The sequence below is a fragment of the Juglans microcarpa x Juglans regia genome, chromosome 8D (assembly GCF_004785595.1).
Source record: "Juglans microcarpa x Juglans regia isolate MS1-56 chromosome 8D, Jm3101_v1.0, whole genome shotgun sequence".
Lineage (NCBI taxonomy): Eukaryota > Viridiplantae > Streptophyta > Magnoliopsida > Fagales > Juglandaceae > Juglans > Juglans microcarpa x Juglans regia.
The window spans coordinates 12,324,629-12,348,532 of NC_054608.1; the positions used below are offsets into that span (position 1 = coordinate 12,324,629).

At 34.9% G+C, this 23,904-nt stretch overlaps 2 protein-coding genes and 2 long non-coding RNA genes across 4 annotated transcripts; 3 read left to right on the top strand and 1 right to left on the bottom strand.

Annotated features, from left to right (window-relative positions):
• The first annotated feature begins 5,337 nt into the window (after positions 1-5,337).
• LOC121243451 lies at positions 5,338-5,865 on the top strand. Its single transcript, XR_005936141.1, has 2 exons — positions 5,338-5,770; positions 5,825-5,865. It is a non-coding gene; the product is annotated as an uncharacterized LOC121243451 (long non-coding RNA).
• Positions 5,866-9,962: 4,097 nt separating this feature from the next.
• Positions 9,963-18,715, top strand: LOC121243214 (COP9 signalosome complex subunit 4-like). Its single transcript, XM_041141297.1, has 14 exons — positions 9,963-10,210; positions 10,298-10,449; positions 11,604-11,707; positions 11,896-11,956; positions 14,148-14,240; positions 14,520-14,620; positions 15,929-16,037; positions 16,132-16,176; positions 16,290-16,358; positions 16,467-16,558; positions 16,645-16,687; positions 17,566-17,625; positions 18,021-18,080; positions 18,382-18,715. The coding sequence occupies exons 1-14, from the start codon at positions 10,081-10,083 to the stop codon at positions 18,454-18,456; spliced, it is 1,194 nt and encodes a 397-aa protein (XP_040997231.1). The 5' UTR covers positions 9,963-10,080; the 3' UTR covers positions 18,457-18,715.
• Positions 10,456-11,475, top strand: LOC121243215. Its single transcript, XR_005936077.1, has 2 exons — positions 10,456-10,585; positions 11,223-11,475. It is a non-coding gene; the product is annotated as an uncharacterized LOC121243215 (long non-coding RNA).
• Positions 18,716-20,922: 2,207 nt separating the features above from the next.
• Positions 20,923-23,316, bottom strand: LOC121242855 (uncharacterized membrane protein At1g75140). The gene has a single exon (XM_041140845.1). It carries the CDS (start codon positions 23,086-23,088, stop codon positions 21,094-21,096), a length of 1,995 nt encoding a protein of 664 aa, XP_040996779.1. The 5' UTR covers positions 23,089-23,316; the 3' UTR covers positions 20,923-21,093.
• Positions 23,317-23,904: the final 588 nt, after the last annotated feature.

Here is a 23,904-nt window from a genome sequence, read left to right on the forward strand (position 1 = left end):
TGAGGGGAATTTTTCAGCTCAATTGGAGATGATTTTGCAAGCCAGAAAATCATCATTCTCTCACTTCCGATGTAGAAAATAAATTGATCTCCCAAACGGCGCCAAATGTTAATGAAAAAATCGCACAATAGGCCAGAACGAGCGAAATAGTCATTCTTGGCCTATTGAGTTAGTCCAAGACTAGATGAGGAGGTTTGAAGTTCACGATGGCAGTCCGGAGCGATGCTACAATGCTCATATGTACATCCAAAGCAATGAATAGAAAATAAATACGAGACACACAGATTTTATATGGTTTGGCATTAGGCCTAGGTCCATTGGTTGTTTGGAGGGCAAATCCGCTATAATATGAGTATTTTACAGTTGCTCATGATCTCTCAATTTTTCTCTATACAATGGAGGTCGAAGACCTCTTTATAGAGAAAATAATATCTTGGAGCTCTCGTTTTGAGGTTGAAAATGATGCTCTGTGTTATCGTAATCGTCTCTCAGTCTCATCTCTCAAGTCCCATTTTATTCTGGCCCTTGGGAGTGGTGATCAAAGGCCGTTTTATGACTCATCTCATGCGTTTAATTATTTTTTCCCCTCATTTCTCAAATTTTCTTCATTTTTCTCTGACACCCTGTCTTCCTTTTTGTCTTGTCCCCCATGCATATATGTCCTTCCTCTCTCTTTCTACTCATTTTTCCTGACTTATCCATTTTCTCTTCTCCCCTTTAGCTCCCTAATGATGATTTGGGCTTAGTGGATCTTGGACAGGGCCTAGTGTATTTACCCCTAACACAAAGAAGGAAGAGAAGGATTTTTTTTTTCCTAATCAAGCCTGCATATCATAAAATAAAACTATTACAGACTACTAGAGGGAGGGTCCTTCCCACTGTCAATATATAAAATAAAAGTAGGTAAATTATCAACGGGTATGTTGCCAGAAACAAAGTTGGTCGCTGCCCATTGCGCCACTGAGTGCGCATATCGATTTTGAGATTAATCAATTTTTTTAACGCTCCAGCCTTTTTGATTTTCTTGTATTCGAGTAATGTCTTCAATGATAGGTTTTATTTCCCAAGCTGGATCTTCACCTTGAATTGCCGAGATTACGAGTTGTGAGTCGCCTTCCATGATTGTAAAATCCTTTTGTAAGTGTTCTGCCATTTTGGTTGCAAGGAGAGCTGCACAGGCTTTTGCTATAACAGGATTTGTAGAACGATTTTTTTTCCGTCGAGATTTCTATAATATCCCCATTTGAGTTTCGACTTAACGCCGATGATGTGGAGAAAGTATCCCTCACCGCTGCATCGAAAGATATGCTTATATGCCCTTCTAATGGAGTTTGCCATTTCATCATTTTCTGAGCTTTTGCCTTGATTTTCCACACTTGCAAATTTTCTTGATAGGAAAAATCTAGTTGCTCCTTTGCCTTCTTTAGAGAAATAATGGAATTGTGATGAATAACGTCATTCTTCTTTCGCCAAATGAAGTCTAACATCAATACTGCAAAGATTTGGAATGGTTGTTCTTCTTGGGTGCTTAGCCCCAGTTTTGACTCGGGTTTGATTATGGTCAAAATCCATTCTTGAATTGTATCAATTGCCAATGAAGAGAGGTTTAAAGGCCAACTGCTTTGGCTTCATAAAATTTTGGTCATTGGGCATTCCATAAAAAGATGGAGTGTTGTTTCTTCTTGATCTTCACATAATGGACAACTAGTCTAGATTTGGAATATAACTCCTCAATCGATTCCTTGTTGGTAGTATATTCCAAATGATTTTCTTTATAAGGAGCTTGTGGCGATCATGAATCTTTAGCATCCAGATTTTTAACATTGATGTGCTTGGGAAATTTGGCAGCAGAAACTTTGCATATCCAGCTGTAATATGGTAGGCTGTTTTGACAGAGAACTTTCCATTTTGGCTTTCTATCCAAGTCAGACAATATGTTCTTTGGCTATTTAAGGTAGTGGGATTTTCTAAATTTCCTTAATGCTTTCCTGCTCAAAATGTATATGTAGTTTCTGTACGTCCCAAGTGTGGGAAATTTGGTTAATCAGATCAAAAACTTCCATAGTGAGAGTGGTCTCTATATTTTGGTTCCTTGGTTTTGGCCTGAAATTTTCTAGAGTTGGTATCCACGAGTCTAACCACACTTTGACTGATCTTCCATTAAAAATTTGAAATCATGTTCATTTTTCCAGTAGATCTCTTGTCTTCAGAATTCCTTTCCAAAAAGCTTAGTCGAATTTTTTTTGTTAGACCTGCCAGAATGGAGTGGAGTTTAGGTACTTCTTCAACAGGAGTGAGTGCCACATACTTTGACTTGCTCGACTTGGTTGGCATATCGATTTCCATGATTTAAAATAGAGCTTGTGCTTTTGATCTTTTTTGGTACCCCACCAAAAAATTTTGAAACTTGTGCCTAGCGATTTACGAACTGATTTTGGTAGAAGGCGCGTTGACATTTGATATGTGGAAATTGTGCTTACAACTGCTTTGATGAGCATTGTTCTACCTGCTCGTGATGGAAGCTTTGATTTCTAGCTTTCCAGTTTCCTGTTGATATCATCCATCAGCTCTTTGTAATTTTCTTTTTTTTGATCGCTCAAAGGATATCGGGATTCCCATATATTTCATTCTTGATGTTGATTATTTGTATTGCATTTGGGACAATATTGCCTATCGTGTGGCTTGGTTGGTGTTTTTTGTGATGTAAATCGACGATTTCTCCTTGTTGACTCTCTGGCCTAACCACTCTTGATATTTCTCCAAATCATCGCTAATGGTTTGTGCATTGCTCTCATATGCTTTCCAAAAAATAATTAAATCATTCGCAAAAGTAGGTGAGATATTGGGGGACAATTTCTACTTAACTTGATTTCTTCCATGTTCTTGGTAATTTCGGATCTGGCGATTAATCTTGATAGCACCTCTGTGCACAGTATAAAAATGAATGGTGAGATGGGATCATCTTGTCTGAGTCCTCTTTGGGCTTTAAAAAACCTTGGGGAGAGCCATTGATGAGGATTGAAAAGGATGTTGTTGTTACACATTCCTTGATTAAATTAATCCAAGTCCTACTGTATCCCAGTGCCTTCATCATCACAAATAAAAATTCTCATTCAATGTAGTCGAAAGCTTTTTCCATATCTATCTTGATTGCCATTTGACCAGTCATTCCCGTATTTTTCTTGAGTTTCTGAAACAACTTATGGGCTATTATAGTATTTTCTTTGATATTATTCCCCAGAACAAAGGCTATTTGGAAATGTGAGATGATTTTGGAAAGGGTTTCCTTAAGTCGATTTGCCATAATTTTTGTGATGATTTTGTAAATCATGTTGGTTAGGCTAATTGGTCGAAATTTTTTTGGAGAGCATGGGCTGGTGATTTTTGGGATGAGTGCTATATTGGTGTGGTCTATTTGTCTTAGGAGTTTCCCTATTTGGAAGAAATTCTAGACTGCTGCTATAACTTCTTTCTTGATAATCAACCAGTAATGCTTGTAGAATAGGGCCGTCATTCCATCAGGGCCCAGTGCTTCGTGATTTGGTATATGCTTTAATGCCCCATATGTTTCTGCTTCATTGGGTAACACTGTTAAAGAGATATTTTCCTCATTCGTAATTTATTTTTCGAATAGATTCTCCAAATCTTCCAGGATGACTAGTCTGGTGGAAGCAAAAATGGTCCTGAAATGGTTAATGAAAGATGATTCGATAACATTTGGATCTATTGACCAGTTACCTTGGCTTAATTTGATGGAGTCGATCCCATTGCTTCTTTTTTGGATTGTTGTAGAGAGATGGTAGAATTTGTGTTCAGGTTCGAAGTAGTGAGCCAGTTGATTCAAGATTTCTGGCGCCATAGAGTTTCTTCATTCTTCAGCTGGTCCTGTAGGTTCGCTTGAGCTGACTCACTACATCAAACAGAGAAAATAGGGGGCGCACAATAACATCTTCCTCAATTGGTGGACTAAAAAATCTGATGGTCACACATGGCTTAATAGACATTGGCTACACGAGGCCTACTTTCACTTGGACAAATAACCGTCATGGTAATGCTTTAATTGATTCTAGTAGTTGCCAGAATTTTGCTTTGTGTTGCGATTGTGCTGGAGCATAGAAAAAGGTTGTTGGCCGAGGGTGGTTAGAAGGATCAGGGTAAATTAAAATAGATATTGCATTCATATTAACATGAACTGGTACAACATCTACACCCAGTCGCCATAATAGCAAAATGCCTTCTTTTTTTCCTGAGGCAAGTTGATGTAGGATAATAGTAGAACAAGAAAGAAAACAGAATAATAGTAGAACAAAGAAGAAAAGAAGCCAGGAAAGATAAGACAAGAAGAAGAAAAAAAGAAATGAGGTTGGAAGGCCGAAGAGCTTGTGTCATCACTCTCATAAAAGTATTGGGGCATTGGTTAGTCTCTTCCCCTAGGAGAGACTTAGGGGGAAGAGTGGATGCTAAGGTGATGGAAGGGCGATTGTCATCACGCTTTCCATACGGAGTTCTAGTAACCGACTCATAGTCTTGGACTAAAGAGTAAGCGTGGTCAAGAGTAGTGACATCCCAAAGAACAAGCTCACGCCTAAGATCATCTTTTAGGCCTTGTCTAAACCTACTCAAAGTCATGGCCTCATCCTCAACTACATGACATCTCATTCGTAATTCATCAAATTGAGACATACTTAGTCACTGGCTGATTGCCCTGTGTAAGGGCATTCCATTGGTCTAACAAATTACACCTGTAAGATTGGGGTAAGTACTTCTTTGAAGGCGGCGTTTTATTTCTTCCCAACTTTCGACAGGAGGCGCATGACGCCTCTCAAGGAGATCCTCTACACTTTCCCAAAAGAGTTGGGCAGTGCCAGTTAATTTCAAACTGGAAAATTGAACTCTTCGATCCTCAGGGACCCCATACCAGGCAAAGAAACGATCCATATCCCTGATCCATTGAGTAAAAACTCAACGATCTAAGCAACCATCAAAAGTAGGGCATCTAACTTGATGTTTCTAAATAAGTGCTCTTCATGGCGAGTAGGAGACTGAGTACCTTGACGATAGTAGTCTCATTCTCGCTCACGATGATAATCCTTATCCCATGATCACATCTAAAATATTGTTGATCACTTCGTCGACGAGATAGTGTCTATTATGAGACGCTTCAAATTTGTCAGACGAATGAGCTCAAAATTGTTCAACCTAGCAGCTAAGTCCCAGTTCTCCTCACGAGTAGCAGCCATCTCAGTTTGGACAGTCGCTAATTGAGTCTATAAATGTTGTTGGTTAGTGGATAGTTGGGTGAGGGCATCAAATTGGAAATGATCCATGGTAAAGGTACTAGAACTAGAGGTGACAAGACGACCACTATGTAACTGCATGCAATGCAACACCAACTAAATGAAGTGCAATGGAGAGATCAATGAACAATAAGTGTAAGCAATGAAAAATATCAACCTGAGTAAAAATAAATTTCTATTTTGGGATTAAGTAAATCCAAATACGGCAAACAAATAATGCTGATATTTAAAATAACAAAGCAAGGACCAAATACCAATCAAGAAAATCCAATCACGTAGGATTGCTTTTTTTTTTTTTTTTTAGGAACAATTAATGAAAAGATGTAAAGCAAAGGTACGGACTATGAAAATGAAAGAATGGGGACATAAGGAATATGAAGCAAAACAAAATCTAAGTGTTGGATAAATTGGGTCGTAGCAAATGTGGGGTAAAATTATCCACGGAGACTAAATCAGCCAAGGGGTCCAATCAAGTGGGTAGTCAAATGGTCAACTTAAAGGAGTCATGGCTCAATGGGTCCATTCAGATGGGTTTGGATAAAATTACTACGAATAATAGTAGCACATAGAAAACAATTGATACACTTTTAAAAATGAATCAGTAGTATAAAACCAAAGAGAGATAGGAAACAGTGACTTCCTTTGTTCATTGAGAAGCTGTGCAGAGATGGGTATAGCGCGGTTCGTGACGACGTCAGGCGAAAGGAAATGCTTTTGATGGTGCACCCGACGTCACAATTTCTTTTTCTCGGCCTTTTTTTGTTCTGGTTTCATGTTTCTGGCAGCTGTTGTCTTTGGTTTGGTGGTTTTTAGCATGGTTTGTTTCAGTACTAGGTATTTCGGCACCTCTCAAATCACAGCAAGGTCTGTTTCAATACTAGTTTGGTGATTTTCGACAGTTCTATTTCTGGTTTGGGCATTTTTGACCTCTTTTCAGATCATTCAAACATTTCACAAATTTGACAGTTGCTGCCTGCAGAAGTCTCGATAGTGGAACAAGAAGAAGATGAAATGGAATATTGAAGAGACCTAATGTTTTTGAAATATTGCAGAAGCCTCGATACAGGAACAAGAGTGATAAAAGGGACCTAATGTTTTCCGGCGGCTGGAATGCAATGTGGGTTTCGGAATATTGAAGAAGAAGATGAAACGGGTTGGTTTTGGTTTGGATCGAAGGGAGTTCTTCAGTGGAGTTGGGTTTCGAGATATGGGTATCTAGGTTGTAGAAACGATAAACAAAGTGGGGTCCAAAGATTACTCTATTGTTTGAGAAAATAATAGAATCGGCTCTTGATACCAAATATGATGTAGGATAATAGTGGAACAAGAAAGAAAATAGAATAATAGTAAAACAAAGAAGAAAAGAAGTCAGAAAAGATAAGAGAAGAAGACAAAAAGAAAGGAAGTTGGAAGAAGAACGGCTGTAACAAGCACTCGATTGTTTAATCTCCAAAAACTCCCTACAATGTTTCATTACAAGCCTTTAAATAGTCAAATAACACAAACCCTCAATAAACTCTAGAAAGTCTATAGGCTAAAACCCAAGCCCATTAATACAAATCCAAATAAAATAAATATAATATAAATAAAATAACCAAAATAACAATAATAGGAGATGTCCTCATCACGAGAGAATATACAAAATAATAGAAATCTAGACTATTTACAATGGATAAGGTGCGTTCAGTGGACACCATGGTTTCTGATAAAAATATAATATCAGGATTATAGTTTCTAATATTTGCAATATCTTAAAAGCAAATTATCAAATGTGACTCCCAAAGAGAAGGAATTGAGAAAGAATGAAGTCCCAAATTGTCAAATATGACTCCATCCATTATCTGCAAAGCATTCTGAAAACGATGCGTAGACAAAATAACTCTTCTTATAGATGCTATCTAAAAAGTAGAGGCACTCATGAACAAGAGCACATAACATAAATGGTTTTTCCAACGATGGGCAAAACTCTAGAATGTCAAGACAGCTCCCAAGTTGTGTATAAAGTTGATGTTTCTCAGCTCTGCCCAAGCATTGTGCTGCAGATCTGCCAAGATCAGGAATCAGAACGTAAATGCAGAGAACTTCATATTTTCAAGTATATAATAACAGGAATCCAAAAAATCCATACCGATTACTCGCAAAAGTTGACAATACAATTAAGAGTATGTTTGGGATTGAATTTGAAAGCTTAAAAAGTGCTTTTAACTATTTAAAAGCTCTTTTAAAGAAAAATAATAATATGTTTAGTAAATTTATAAAAAATACTTTAATCACCTAAAAAAGTTAAAAGTCTACTTTTAAAAAAAACACGAAATTAAAACTTTTATAGAAAAGCTCTACTAGATAACTATATATTTTTTAAAAAAATAATGTAACTAACTTTAAAAGTGCTTTAGATAAATGTTTATCAAACAATAAACAACTTTTGAACTATAAAGTTTATTATTTAAGTTATAAGTCTTAAAACTATAAGCTATATTTTCCATTATAATCCCAAACATGCACTAAAACGGTTTAAGCGAATTAGATAAAGACTCACCCGAAATTTGTTTTCATCGAAGCAATGAAAATACAAATATTGTTTTATTTAAAACTTGCATTATTTCAACTTCAATCTAATTATTACTTGAACACAAAAATAAAACAATTTTCACAAATTTTAAAATAAAAACTATTCGAGTTTAGCTTATATCTTGTTAAAAATTCATTCTATTTATAAAATGAATGGACAAGATTGAAGAATTGATAGAAAAAACTTATTTTTTCACTTAAAACAATCTTGTCTATTCATTTTTAAACAAAATGTATCCAAGAAAATTTTAACTGAATGTAAGCCAAACTACTCAATCACCTATCAAACTCATTTTTACAAAGTAGTCAATATTAGAGTTCAACGAAACTAGGGAATTACAGGCCACATGATAGAAAATAACACCAAGAATAATTATTTACAGGTATAATTGCTAGAGTAATAAGAAAAGTTCATTAAGCTCAAATAATGCACACTTAGAGGGGAAAAAAAAAATCCAAATAATGCACGATAAGGTCCCGTTTAGATATAGAAACACTCTTAACTCATCTCATCATTATAATTTTTTCAAATTTCTATACAAAATATAATAAACAATTCAACTTTTTCGAATTACAAAACAATAATAATATTAAAAAATAATATTCTAACATTATTTTATTCAACTCATCTAAAACATTTCATCTCATCTTACCATACAAACGAGTCCTAAGTATTAAAAACTATTCACAAGTTTGGTATGTAACAGGCTACTTACTATGATTCATTATATTTAAGAAATGAGTCCATATCAAATTTTTTTTTTTTTTTTTTATATAAATTAATGTTGCATTTCTTCATATCAACAAATATGGTGTGTCAATAAAAAGACTATAAATAAATTTATTTTTATATATTTTATTATGGAGAAGTGTTAAAAGTTTATGGAAAAAAATGTATTTTAAAATTAAAAGTTCATGAATTGATGCCTTCAAATATGATATATGTTTCGTTCACTTTCACAAAATTTTTCATCTCATCTAATCTAATCATTATAATTTTTTTAAACTACCACACAAAATAAAATAAATAATTTAACATTTTCAAATTCTAAAATAAAAATAATATTAAAAAAATATATTCTAACAATATTTTATTCAATTTTTAACTTTTATTTCAATTCATCTCATAGGCGAAAACAATCTATTTTAGAGTTTGATGTATCATAAAAAAATTATTTTTTTTATAAAAATAAATTCATAAATTGAGATATTTTCATATAATATTAATATATCAGATTTATTTTATAATAAAAATAATTTTATAATTTAAAATATTATATTAAATTAGGTCAAATTTAATTTTACAATATCTTTTATTTTTCTTTATACCTCTCTCTTTATTTTATATGGAAAAATGTCTAATTGTCAGCTTTAGAACATGAGGATAAAAGGAGGAGAAAGAAAAGTAATTGAAGTTATGCTTGATTGTTGAATCAAATTTAATTTATTTTAATTTATCTTAAATTAATTATTAATAAAATTAATTATTTTTTAATTTTTTATAAAAATTTATTTCAATCTATTTCATATATTTTAATTTAAAAAATTAAACACATCTTAATCTATAAAAAATTAAATCTACTTTAATAGTGCCTACAAAATATTACTATCGAATAGAGCGTTTAATTCTCGTTTGGATATTGAGCTAAATTGAGATGGTTAAATTTTTAATAAATAATAGTGAGTTAAAATTATAGAATGAATTTTATAGAGTCTACCTAAAATAAGTTTAGATGTGTTTGAATGTTAAGATGAGTTTAAATATATTTATGAGAAGTTAAAAAATATTATGAATCTCATATATAAAGAGGTTTTGAGTTGAAATAAATTTAATAATTTAGAATTTAGATGTTTGGATATTAGATTCAATTTAAAATTAAATTAAATTGAATTGATTTCAATTTAGTCCAAAATCCGAACGTGCGGCCTCATTTGTTTTTACAATTCTTTTCAACTCATTTCATTTTATTAGTACAACTTTTCTAAATCTTTACATAAAATAAAATAAACAATTTAATTTTTTCAAAACTTAACATAATTTTAATAATATTTTATTTAATTTTTAATTTTACAAAAAAAAAAAAAAAAGAGACGGACTGCGCAGCAGCATTGGAGCTAAGGATTTCATTCAGGGAATTTCAGGGTTTAGGGTTCCGTCCTTGAACGGAGAAAGAATAATCTGACTGAACCGAGAAGAAGAGCCCGGACTTCCATGGAGAGTGCCTTCGCCAGCGCCTCTGCGATCACAGACCAGAGGCGGAAGATCGAGCAGTACAAGCACATTCTAGCCACTGTGATTTCCTCCAACGACGTTGTTCAGGCCAAGAAATTCATCGATCACAGTTAACTTTCTTTCTCGATCCTTTTTTCTTTTTTTTTTTTGTAAAATTTATTTTTATTTCAAGCACTAAAGCACTATTGTTTTACAGTTTTATCCGACGACGTTCCATTGGTCGTATCGCGGCAGCTTTTGCAGAGTTTTGCACAGGAATTGGGGAAATTGGAGCCTGAGGCCCAAAAGGAGATTGCGCATTATACTCTTGCACAGATTCAGCCACGGGTCGTTTCGTTTGAAGAACAGGTTCATTTCGCCTTATGCCATGGAACAATTCTTGAATTTTGGCCCTGGAAACTCTTATACAATACTTTTCAGAAAATTTAAAAAGTCCTTTATTTGATTAGTGAGGAAATATCTTTTGCAAGAAAATATGATTACTGTAGAGCACTCCCAATAGATTCTTTATCTTATCTTTTAAAATACATTACCAAAATCTATTTTTTTGTATTTTACATATTAATTTTTACAATATACCATACATCAATTTATCTATTTTTTCTTCATATCATTTAAATATTATACTTTTTAATATTTTTTTATTTATTTCAAATATTTTCTTTAACTATGAATGGTATTCTCAAATCTTTTGATATTTGTAATATTTTTCCATATACAATGCCATATAATTATGTTTTATTTTAAATTAACACAAATTTATAAACTAAACCAAAATATAAATTAATTCAAAAAATAAAAAGAAGAGATTATATAATGAAAAGAAGAGATTAATTCAGCTTCAGATTTTGTCTCTGGCGCCCAGCAAAGAAGTGTGGGAATGAGAGAGAGGATCTAAAATGAAAATAAATGACTTTCAAAGAAATAGAGAAAATCAAACAGCTGGAGAGAGAGAAACTAATTTAAAATGTTTACATTGATGAATAGTTCCTTCCACATCTAGCATGTTACTATAGCAGAATGTAAAATGAAGGATGGAATACAAGATCTATTGGAGGACACTTTTAAGATAATTTCTTTATATTTTGAAGAAAAATGTATTATAGAACATCCATTGGGAGTGCTCAATTTGTATTTGTGGTCTTATGGTTATGTGGGTGCCAAGTGGTTGATTACATATTTTCAGACGTTAAAATAGGAGGAGGACTCTTATGTGTGTTGCCTTAGCTTTCCTGAGGGTTTTATACACGTGCCCGTGTAATCCTTCCATATTTCTTTTTTATTATTTGGAATGTGTTACGTGTACAAAAATATTATTTGAAATGTGTCTTTATGTGCCTGCTTTCCCTCGTGGTGTGCTGTGCTGGTTTCCCTGGCTGCCTAGTTTATTGTATCGTGATTGGAAAGTATAAATATCTTTCATGATCATCTACAAGCTACGCTATTCCAGTATATTTGGGAATTGAGTTTGTTTTGACGCTATCTGTCTGTATGAGGTACAGGTGTTAGTTATCAGGGAGAAACTTGCTGAGTTATATGAGTCCGAGGAGCAATGGTCTAAAGCAGCTCAGATGCTCAGTGGCATTGATCTAGATTCTGGAATGAGGTCTGAGAGTATGATCCTTTGTTAATTGTTAATTTTTAATTTTTTTTCGATAAAAAAAAATTGTTATTGGTTTTCTAAGTGTGCTCTTAAAGGCGGGTATATATATATATATATACATATATGGTGTCTTTTCTGCACATAATCATCTTGGTAACATTTCTTCCTTCTGCTTTTGATGACTCCTTCAGAGTGATTGATGATACATTCAGGTTGTCAAAATGTGTCCAAATTGCTCGCCTTTATCTTGAGGTATTAACTTTATTCTGTCAGTATTATCATTAGATCGAGAAGATTTTACTAGTTGGTAATACTGAAATGAATTTTGCACATTAGCTTCATTGAAAGTTTTTTCTATTGACGATGGTGTTGGTAGGTGTGTTAAGAGGTGTGTGTGTGTGTGTGTGAATTCTGGAATGACCTTTGGTGTGGAGACTAAATTCTGAAGGAAACCTACCCAACTTATACGGCATTGCACGACGACAAGAGGCTACAGTCGCTGAACTCATGAATCTATCTAGTGGCTCTTCTCAATGGAATAACATTTTCATCAGCGCTGCGCAAGATTGGGAAATTGACACATTTGCAGATTTCTTCCATCTTGCATATAACTATAGAGTGAATGGAGGAGCTGATTAGATGATGTGGTCACCATCCAAGAAGGGAAGATTTACTGTCCGGTCATACTATAATTTTTGCAGTGTGACGTGGGGAGTCTATGGATCACCTATTATTGTAGTGTGAATTGGCTATGAGTTTGTGGAATGATATCTTTGCTAGAGCGGGGCTCCTTTGGGTGATGCCAAGAAGGGTTGTTGAATTTTTGGCCAGCTGGCAATCCAAGGTAATTATCAAATTGCAGCTATGTGGAAGATGATTCCAATCTGTCTATAGTGGTGCATCTGGATGGAGAGGAATGGTCGCAACTTTGAGGATCGTGAAAGGACAATGGATGAGCTTAGAACTTTTTTCCTTCAAACTTTATTCCATTGGTCGATTGTAATAGACTTTAATGGCATGAACGTACATGACTTCCTTGTATCTTTAGACACCCATGCCTAGATGTTGCTCTTGTACATGTCCCGTGTCTTAGCTTCGCCTTTCTTTAATAAAATTCATATTTACCAATAAAAAAAAGAGGTGTGTGTGTGTGTGGAGCTCTTCTATACTGAAGCCTCATTTTAACTACACACCAAACTCCAATTGACATGGCAGATGCTAGATCATTTTTTATTAAAAATATACAAAACGTGGAACAATCAAAATTAGATCCTCATTTCCCTGCCTTAAATTCCGATCTCTCCCAAAATCCAAACCCATCGTCCTCAAATCCCGGCCTCCCCTAAACAGGATCCAGCATTCTCCCAACCATTTCTTCAACTCCATTTCTCCTCACTTTCTATCTCACTCAACCTCACTGTCGACAACCACTATCTCACTCAACCTCACCGCGGCATCCACTATTGAACCAGACACGACCTAACTGGCAACTAACTCCTCCACAACTCGGGAAAGCTTTCTTCTTGATCTTGACATGGAATTCATTCAAGATGATTTTGCTTGGAATGAACCTGTTAGATGAGCATTAGCCTCGTGAGTTTCTCTCAAATCTTAAGTTATTACTTGACCAGAAAGCGAAGTAGTCGAGCTACTCAAATGAAATTTGGGTTGAAGTGTGAGAAGAATGTTGCAAAAATGGATCGTCAAACGTGCAGGGGGAGAGAGCTTTAAACTAGGACCAAGATTGCCCCTTTTTTATTTTTTCTTTTTAAATGGGTGAGTAGACGCGGTTTGCCACGGACTAAACTGGTGTGTGGTGTGGGGTATCAAACCGGCTTCAGAATAGATTTTCTCGTGTGTGTGTGTCTTAGAAGCTCCAAGGAGAGAGTTCACATACTTGGTGCTTGGAGTCGGGTGGAATAGCATTGATAACTGTTTCTTTGGTATTCATCTTAAACAAAAATAGCTGTGTATAATATAACTAGCTGAAAGACGCTAGAATTAAGTTTGTGGGTGCTTGTTCTTCCATTCATATTCAATATAAACTTATGTCTCACATGGAAATCTTGGTAAATGTCAGTATGGAGTAGAAGCATTGGTGTGTCTCAATTTAACAAGTGGTTGACATATGGCCTGTTCACAGGATAGACCGATTAAATCTCTATATGCATAGTTACTTATTAAAAAAGATGCCAATATGGGTAGCCTCTTAAATCCATGGGTTGTATGGATGAAATTTCCCCTGCACAATTTCATGTTAGTACTAGATCAGCATTTAGGTTGGTTAATCTTGTCTCTAACTTGCTGGTGTTGTTCAGTTGTTGACTTTCATTTCTTATGCAGCATCTACCTTCCAGTGATGCACTTTGTTCATGGTTGGAATGCTGGAATAAGGAATTTGAGTCTTACTATCGTTGACTATCGTTGCGTGCTTATGTCACAGGACGATGATGCTGTCAATGCGGAAGCTTTTATTAATAAGGCTTCATTTTTGGTTAGCAATAGTCAACATGAAGTTTTGAATTGGCAGCATAAGGTTTGACTTTATTTATATATCAGTGGAGGTAATTGTGTTAAGAAAAATGCTACTTAGCCCCCTTCAATGTTACCGCTCAAAATTGCCGCTTGAACTATTTTAATATTTTTTTATTTTTTATTTACAAAATAATAATAATAAGAAAAAAACTTCGCATTTGTGCTAGTGGTATGCCCAGCGGTAAGTGCTGGACAGCCTGCTAGCACCACCCTTGTGTTAAAGGCTGCATTCTTTAGCATTCTGCTAATTTCTTTTTCTTTTTCTTATATTCATTTTCAGGTCTGTCATGCAAGGATTTTAGATTTGAAGAGGAAGTTCTTGGAAGCAGCATTGCGATATTATAGCATATCCCAAATTGAAAAGCGGAAAATAGGAGATGAGTACGTGTTTTTGGATTTTACTTATGTTTATCCAATCTTTTTATATAGAGTACTGCTATTATAAGGTCTCTACACCACGCACTACTTATGTGGCATAATTTGATTTAGAAGATAAATTTAAAATTTGAATCTTACAAATCAAATTTTACCATTTAAGTGATGTGGATTGGGTGCTTTATACACAGGCTTGAAAATAGAATAACTCTTTTATATAAGGTTAATAATGAAAAAGTGCATCATATCTGTTGTGTCTGCTAGTTATTTCTGTTCTCGATGCTGGTTGCTGATATTTTATTGAATGCTGCTTGGCTCTATTGATTGTTTTCAATAAATCAGCATGTCTGGTTACGAGTATCTCTTCATTGGCTGCATTTATTGTATGCTGTCAGGTTTTTAAAGTTTTTCTCTAATTTCCTTTAAAGGATTTTAGTCCTAGAAGTTGTATTTTATTTTTTCTTTTTGATAAGTAAACTATGAAAGAAATTTCCAGAAGTTGTATTATAACCCTGTCAACCTCTTCTTTATCCTTTGTACACTGAGGATTATCGCTTTTCAATGAGTTAAGCTTCACGACCGACCAAACTTAATCACAAGTCAAATGTTAAGAATCTGATTTTAACAATGTTAAATCATGCATTTTGTGGCATTGACTATAGTACTGATGTTAGTCATGAGTTAACAATGTTAAATCATGGGTTAGCTTCATGTTAAGAAGAAGAGTTTAGTACTTTCTTTTTGATAGGTAAGAAGAAGAGTTGAGTACTGATAGAAAAAAGAAGAGTTGAGTAGTATTGTTAATGTTGAATATGCAGTTGCTTAATTATCTTGGTCCTATTGCATTGAATTTTTAATATAATTGCTATTGCATTGAACTTGTGTGCAAATTTCTACTTTAATATTTCAGACACATATCTTAAGGTACGAATACTTGTATTTAGGAGGACTTCTTCAATTAGCTCAACTGTTTTTTTTTTTCTACTTGTAAAACTAAAAACGTTTGAATTAGTGAAAGTCATTCTGCTCCCAACTATACCTTCAAAAGGAGAAACATTTCGAATAGCCAAGGCATGGTTAAGCCCTGTACAGTGATTGGAGAAAGAAAGAAGTTTTATTTAAGTAGAATATGATACTACTACATATGGATCACTTCTTAAACAGGTTTGATCTGGAATAAAACATTCAAATCAAATCTTATAGATGATTGTCTTGGGACCAATGGAGTGCTTTCTCTCTCCCCCACTCCTTTTTGCTCTTTGGCACTGGAATCTGGAATTGTAGCTCATAAAAGGTTTATTGTTATCTTTTCAGGGAGATTGATGAGGAAGCATTGGAGCAAGCTCTTTCTGCTGCTGTGACATGTACGATTTTGGCAGCTGCAGGTCCTCAACGTTCTCGTGTTCTTGCAACTTTGTACAAAGTAAACACCCCCTATTGATGAGCAGTAGTTGCATTTTATGAAATCTTTTCCTCTATTTAATTGGTATGCTGGGATATGTTTGGGATATGTTCAGGATGAACGGTGTTCAAAATTGAAAATTTATCCTATATTGCAAAAGGTACCCCCTTACACTCACCCCACTTAGAATATTGCATGATGTTGGCCCTTTTTCTCATGATTACTTATTTAACATTATGATGTCAAATTTAATTTGGAGACTGTTTATACTAGGTGTATCTGGAGAGAATTTTGAGAAAGCCTGAAATTGACGCCTTTGCCGAGGAATTAAAAGCACATCAAGTTATGGCCAATTTTGCTTTTTTCTTTTTTATTATTCAAGTCACATTTGCAGCATTTACGAGTGTCATAAGCCATAATGCATTTGTCTTCTATAATTTTTTTCCGCAGAAAGCACTTCTGCCAGACAATTTTACTGTATTGGATCGTGCTATGATTGAGCATAATCTTTTGAGTGCAAGCAAACTTTACACAAATATAAGGTCAAAAAAATTGCTATTAATTTTTCCTTACCTGTGTTGTTGCAGACAACTAAATAAAATATTTATTTTTCATGTTTCTGGCATAGCTTTGATGAATTGGGCACCTTGCTGGGCATTGCTCCTGATAAGGTACGTTCCTGCTTTCCGACATGAAGGCTATTTTGTTACTGTTTTCAAATTCCTTGTTTCTGTTATGTAGTGGACATGGTGAACAGTAGAGCTAAAGAATATGTTGGTCAAATTGCTTTATAGATGGATAGGGGCATATAGTATCTCTCATTTTTTTGAATTTTTGTTATTCTTGTAATCATTAAAGGGGTTATCTCCGTATACATCTTGTATACTAGGGTTGTGTTCCTTTGTGGTTTTAATAAAATGAATTTACTTGTTGAAAAAATTACATACAGTTAACAGAACCATATTTTGGCCTCTTAGGCCTCGTTTGTTTTCACAAATGAAATGAGTTGAGATTAAAGTTAAAACTTGAACAAAATATTGTTAGAATATATTTTTTTAATATTATTATTTTTTTTTTTTTAAGATTTGAAAAAGTTGAATTATTTAATTTATTTTGTGTGGGAATTTAGGAAAGTTGTAATGATTAGATGAGATGAGAAGAGTTGAGAGGAGTTATGAAAACAAACGAGGCCTTAAAAACCCTTGTAGTTGAGCTTTATTCTAGTTCTGCTTGTTTAGAGCATTTGTGTCATTGATATATTTTATTTATTTTGGGACATTCCAGTGTTACTCCTCTAGAGCTTCCAGGATTACACTGAAATCCGATGGTGTTAGATACGTGTTCTTACAAGGGAAATGTTTTGTACACAACAGTACATAAACAGTAAAAAAAATTGCCCCATCCCTGCACATTCCATGTAACCTCCCCATGTTTATATCACCACTCCTTTTATAATCTCTCTCTCTCTCTCTCTCTCTCTGTGATTGTATACACTTTGAACAGTGCATTATGGTCCATTTTTCTTGAAAGCCAAAATATTTACTCGCAGGCTGAGAAGATAGCATCAAGAATGATTTATGAAGATAGAATGAGGGGATCGATTGATCAGGTAAAATAACTGCTTCTGGCTTCAGAGGGAAGAAATTATCTTTACAGCTATTAAGTGCTTCAATTATAGGGATGTTTGATTGCAAACATGTTTATACCAAAGAATTGAAAATACTAGAATTAAATTGTTATCATTTTTGGCCCTTTTCCATCTTGTTCTTACAGCAAACCAGTTTTTTTTTTTTTTTTTTTTTTTTTTTTTTTTTTTTTTTTTTTTTTTTTTTTTTTTTTTTTTTTTTCAAAATGAATCACCTGGAGTTGGACTAGAATATTTTACTGAACTCAAGGCACATCAGTTTTGAGGATAACATTTTTTCCCCCAATTTGTTCCATGGGCTAAATTCAAAATTTTCAATTTCTTGTTGGATGGCATCTATCTGAAAAGTTTTTTATCAGGTGGAAGCTGTCATACATTTTGAAGATGACACTGAAGAGCTGCAACAGTGGGATCAACAGGTGATTCCCCTGCTTTGGTTGAATTTGTCTCACTAGTTGACCTAAAAATGACTAAATATGTAATGCAACAAACATGCACATAGACCTCAATCTTAGAAGTTGTCTGCTCAAATTATTTCAACATGTAACCAACCCCTTAACCCCCCCTGAATTCATAAACCTCCGAATGATAGTGAAAATTATACAATGGTGTGGCAGAATAAAGCAGCTATAGGTCCAGAAATACAATATTGGCTGATAAGTAGCTCTCATAAGTTTTCCTTTCAGCAGCTCTTAGTTTTGTTCTTTCCGTCGGTTGCAGATTGTAGGCCTCTGTCAGGCTCTCAATGATGTCTTGGATAGTATGGCAAAAAAAGGCTTGGCAATCCCCGTCTGATTGATATTTGCAATGACCGGAAGTTTTCTTTTTCCCTTTTTGACTAGTATATCTGCTTCAAAAGATGGCTGTTCATTATTAGTTCAAGTTGGGTGAAGTTTACTTATTATGTAATACTATATGAAACTCATGTTTATCTAAATATGGAGTTTCTGTCTAGAACGAGGTTGGTTATTCCTGCTCTTTTGGTAATGGGTTGTGTTCTTGTGGCCTCCCCGGTCATGTCCCTTCAATTACGGGAGATCATCATTCTTCTCAACCTGCTTCAACCTGTCTGTATGAGAAATTGTTGTACAGTAGCAATTTTCGGGGAGGGGACCGAGAATGGAGGGTTGAAGATTGTGGCGGAAGAAGAAGAATTTTGACTTTTGGGCGGGCGTGTGTGTGGGTGGGGGGGATTTATACAATGATGATTGTGTAGTATGTATCTGTGTATATGTATGTATATATTATATAGTAGGAATACATTACGGATACAAAGGGATCCCACACACTGATGTGAGTGTGCCACATTTCCTCCCTTTTCTTTCCTCCCGTGCGTCTCCCCACCCCTCCTCCCCCTTTCGCTCTTTGTCTCCGCTTGTGTCCACCCTTCCTGTGACTGCCATGGTGCTTCTGGATCCAATATTATTGTAAAAAGAAGAAAATATGTATAGATTATGCGCTTTGTTGATTATTATTATTGGGAAAAAAACATATATATTATAGATGCAATTTTATTTTATGAAACTTGATAGTTGGTCATGTTGAAGTTCTAAATTTGAATAAATTAAAATAAAATCATATCATATTTCTTGTTCATGTATTTTTTATGGACGAAAAAATTGATTGAAGAGACCTATGGAGTAGGGAGGATATAAAAATAACAAATATTAAGGGATTAAAAATACACCTTTTAGTTTTAAAAAAGGGGTGACTTTTTTAGTTTTTCAGAAATCAATAGACGCTTATAGAAGTCAACATTTTGGGTTTTTTAAAACAACTATCTTCAATATAAAAATTTGATATTTTTTTCGAATAAAATAGACAATCTCGGGCAAGTTTTTATAAAAAAGTAGATCACATTTTGAAAAAGTGTAAAAAAAAACTATTCTTTATTAATGAGATTTACCTTTTTATAAATGGTTTGTACAAAATTTGTCTATTTAGAACTTGTACTAGCATTATTCTCTTCTCGAGGATTTAGGATTTACGGATTTAGATGGAGCTCTAGCAGAGTTTTCATATTTTAGAAGATTTTTAAGACGTCTTTCAGATTTTGTTTTGCCCTATGATTATCTTGTAACTGTAATGACCGTTTTTCCACTTGTTTTAGTGAGCCAGTTTAATAGGCAAGGAATTGAACATTTTACTCCTTTTGCTGTGGGTCATATGTTTGGCAAGTAGGATGAAACATAAAATTCTCATATCATCTTATCATTATAACTGTTTCAAATCTCAAAATAATAATAATATTAAAATATAATATTTTAAACTTTCATCTAAAATAAAAAATTCTCATCTCACAATTGTTTGTATGCGAACCGTTTTTACATGCTTATTTTCCCCTTTTTTATTTTAGAATATAAAGTTATAACTAAAATGAGAAACAAAATAATTTATAAAATTGTAAGACCAGATATAAATTACAACACGACGGGGAAATTGTGGATTTAGATTTCGGGTTGAAGTGGTGCTCACCAAGCTTAGTGTTATCACGCTTCAACTTTAAAAAGAACACGAATTGAGATTTTATGAGCGATTTTTATATCCATAATCAAATTTAAACCATTTTAGTATCATATGGACATTAATCCCTAGGAGTTGGATTACATTTCCATCATGCATTCGGTTAGAAATTTCTAGTTCCACATCCATATAAATCAAGGCAATAAAGTGGGGGATTTCCTGGCAAGGCAGGAGGGAATGAATTGTACATACGTGGATTCCGATGATTTACCCCACCGTGTTAGAGGTATGCTTAGGTTGGATTATCTTGGTTTGCCTAGCATTAGGCCTTAATTTGGTTGCTTGGCCGGGTTTGGTTTTGTGTTTGTCTTAGTCCTGATTGTTTTAGATTTTTCTCCACCAAAAGTGAGAGTTTGTTTTATGAAGTTTGAAACTGCCACCCTCCTTTAAAAAAAAAAAAAAAAAAAATACCAAGGGTGTAAAAGATGTGTTTTTTTTTTTTCTTTTAATAAGGGTGTAAAAGAACTTACTCATTTACTCGGGTTATTCAGTTAAAAAGAGAGAGAGAGAGAGAGAGAGAGAGAGAGAGAGAGAGAGAGAGAGAGAGAGAGTATGAATTATAAAACTAGGAGATGGATGCACCCATTGCCATTTGATGAATAAAAAGACTAAAGAAAAAAGAAAAAGAAAAAAAGAAGACAACTTGAGAAGAAACTTCTCTGTTTCTATCTGTCCCCCCATACACATCTATTTTTTTTATAGCTTTCAATAATATACAAAAACTAAGGGATTAAAAAATGCTTAAACTTTCCTCATTATTTCCTCAAGCAACTAAAATTACAAAGTTACAAGTTACAGAGATTGGCAATTCAAATAGCTCCATGAAGCCAAACAAACTATCTTGAGGACAAAAACTGAATGAACTCTCAAGACTTTTAAGGTAAAAGTTCATGCAATTGATTCAACAAGTCAATTGCTCTCATCTCCAACTTGATTACTTATAAACAAACTCTCTCTTCTCTTTGGAAAACCAGAAGATTCTAAACCTGAACCCCTAAATTTTAACTCTGAAGATGCTCTGAAATTAGCATCAACAGAAGCTGGTCTAGAGTTATGATCTACAGGACCTGGTCTAAAGGAACTCGTTGCTCCGCCGGGATAACGTGTGGGAGAGGCATACCTTCTCGATGGACCTCTGAGACCACCACCTCTAAGATCCATCATATCAGCACTTCTGGAAGAAGAGTCCACGAAAGATCTATCACCAGAACCAGTTCCTAAAGGGGCTCCAGTTGTAGCTGATGTGGAGCTAAAGGGATCGTCTGGACCCCATGAAGTAAGTGCTTCCTTTTTCTTAGCAAAGAAATGCCAAGCCCCAAACAGGAAGAGTAAGAAGAACAATACAGGGCTGGTCCATAGCATTGTATTATATTCCCCTTTAAATAAAGGAAGGTTAGAGTGATAAATTCCAACATACCCACTTCCAAGGCCGAGAACAACAAGCTTTTCACGGTCACTGGCTATCAAGGGTATCACCCTTCTTCTTTCGGCATCCACATCCACTGTCTGATAAGTTAGAAAAGATGATCGGACTTCATCCAGACTAGTAGAGAAAACAGGCCGAGGTGCACCAACCCTTGCATAATGCCGAGAAGAAACATTGTACACAAAGGCCCTCTCCTTGTTAACAACAAGCAAATACCCCTTAATAGCCTGAAAAGCAAGAGGCCCATCCATGTCAAACTTCCTCTTGGATCTAACCCTACATTTGAAGTTCATTACATCCCCCAGAAGCAATACATGAATTAAATCACCCTCTGATGTAAACCCATATGCTTTAGACCGCTCCGTGGCATCAAAAACATAATTTCGAGCTAGAGAATGGTTCGATCCTTCACAATCGGACTCCTTAACTTTCATGCTCCTCAAATCCAACGACCCTGCACCACTCTCTGTCAGAAACAAAAGCCGTTGCTTCAAGAATGCAAGTGGCTTGTTTGTTGGCATAGTTGAACCATAGAGAGTTCCATTTTCTGTGAAAACCCTAATTTTTCCACTACCATCAACAGTCAAAATGTACCTCATCCTCCCAACATAATGCACTTCCAAGATATTTATTGGCAACAAATCTTCCCCACTTTCAGCAAACATAAACTTACCTACATTTTCCATAAAAACTGAACTCCATTCTTCTCCAGTTGACCCTTCCCATACCCGATGCATCAAGATTGCACCATTCTGATGTCCCGTCACCACAACACTCTCATTCTTATAAACCGACATGTACGAAAGTATGGCCGTTATCGGTGTCTCGGACATTGTATAGAACTCAACCAGGACATCCCCATTTCTCAAAAACACATAAACTCTCCCTCTGTCATCCCCAACCGCCACATACTTGCTGAGCCCCTCGAAATCCCGAAATGGCAACACATTCATACAAGTTGCGTCTGAATCCAACTTCACGGCCGAAACAAACTGAAATCTCTCCGACCAAAACGGACTATACTTTGTTACTGAAACAGCCCTCGCTCTCTCACCCTCTCCCTCTCCCTCTCGAGTTTTACTCTCAAAGCCTTCGTCCTCGAAATCTTTAGCCAATCTTTCAGCCTCGTGATCTATTTTACGAATCTTATCCTTTACATGATTGTGCTTGTCATCCGAAGTAATCGTCACCTTAGGAGACTCCGGTAATTTTGATTCTAATCTAGTAACTATTTCACTAAGGTTTCTCACTAACTCCTCGAGTTTATGTAACAAAACTTGCTGTTGAACAAACTTACGACTAAGTTCTGTTTGGGCTTCACTGTGCGGATCGTGACCGTGATCGTGATCGTGCTCGTGTTCATCTCGGATAGAGACAGAGTTAGAGCTAACCAATACCCTAGAAACAGAACCGAAAGTGAAGAGCAAAAAGAGCAGTAGGATATAGAAATACTTGCCTTTGTGGGGATTCTTCGCCATTGGAATGAGGAGGAGCTGCGCACACGCTGAGATTGCAGATGTGTGTTTGGGGGAGTGGATCTGGAAATTAAGAGCACTTAGCGGAAATCTTAAATGTTAGATTCAAGGAATCTGTGGGAGACAAGAGCTGAGCAGAGTTTTGAGGTTTTGACCATTGTCCGAACGGTCTGCGTTAGGGCATTGAAGTTCCCGAGTTTTCCATCCCAAAAATACGCACTTTCCTTTTACTTTTTTAAGGTAACCACTAAGCATTATCCGGTAATAGAAGGAAAAACTAACCTTGCCGTACATTTAGTCCTATAAAAATATGACACGTGGATGCATGTTAGAAGCAACTTTGTATTTTTACCAACTGACAAGGACGGTTTAGACTTTTTCGACATGTCCCACCTTCCTCGCTTACCAATAACAAAACGCACCGGCTTCTACCGTTTTTGAGCTCACTGGTCCTATCAATATTCTATATCTCACTCTAAGATTAGATTTTATTTTATTTTTTAAAATCCAAAACTTCATCATTCCGAAGCCAATTTCAAAGCCCCTTTTTTTAGTTATTAAATCAACCAGTTTGATTGATAACTCGCTTAATTTTTGTTCAATTAAATTCAAATCGAACTCGATTCATAAAAAAAAAATTCGTTCGTAAAAGTAAATATTCACTCGATTTGTAAATGACATATATTTAACAAAACTCGACTCGACTCTGCTAAGACTCGTTAAGATCCACTCATTTATACTCGAGTCAACTTGTTAGCTCGACTCAATTAAAACTCATTTATTTATTGATAAATATATACATACACTATGTATATATAT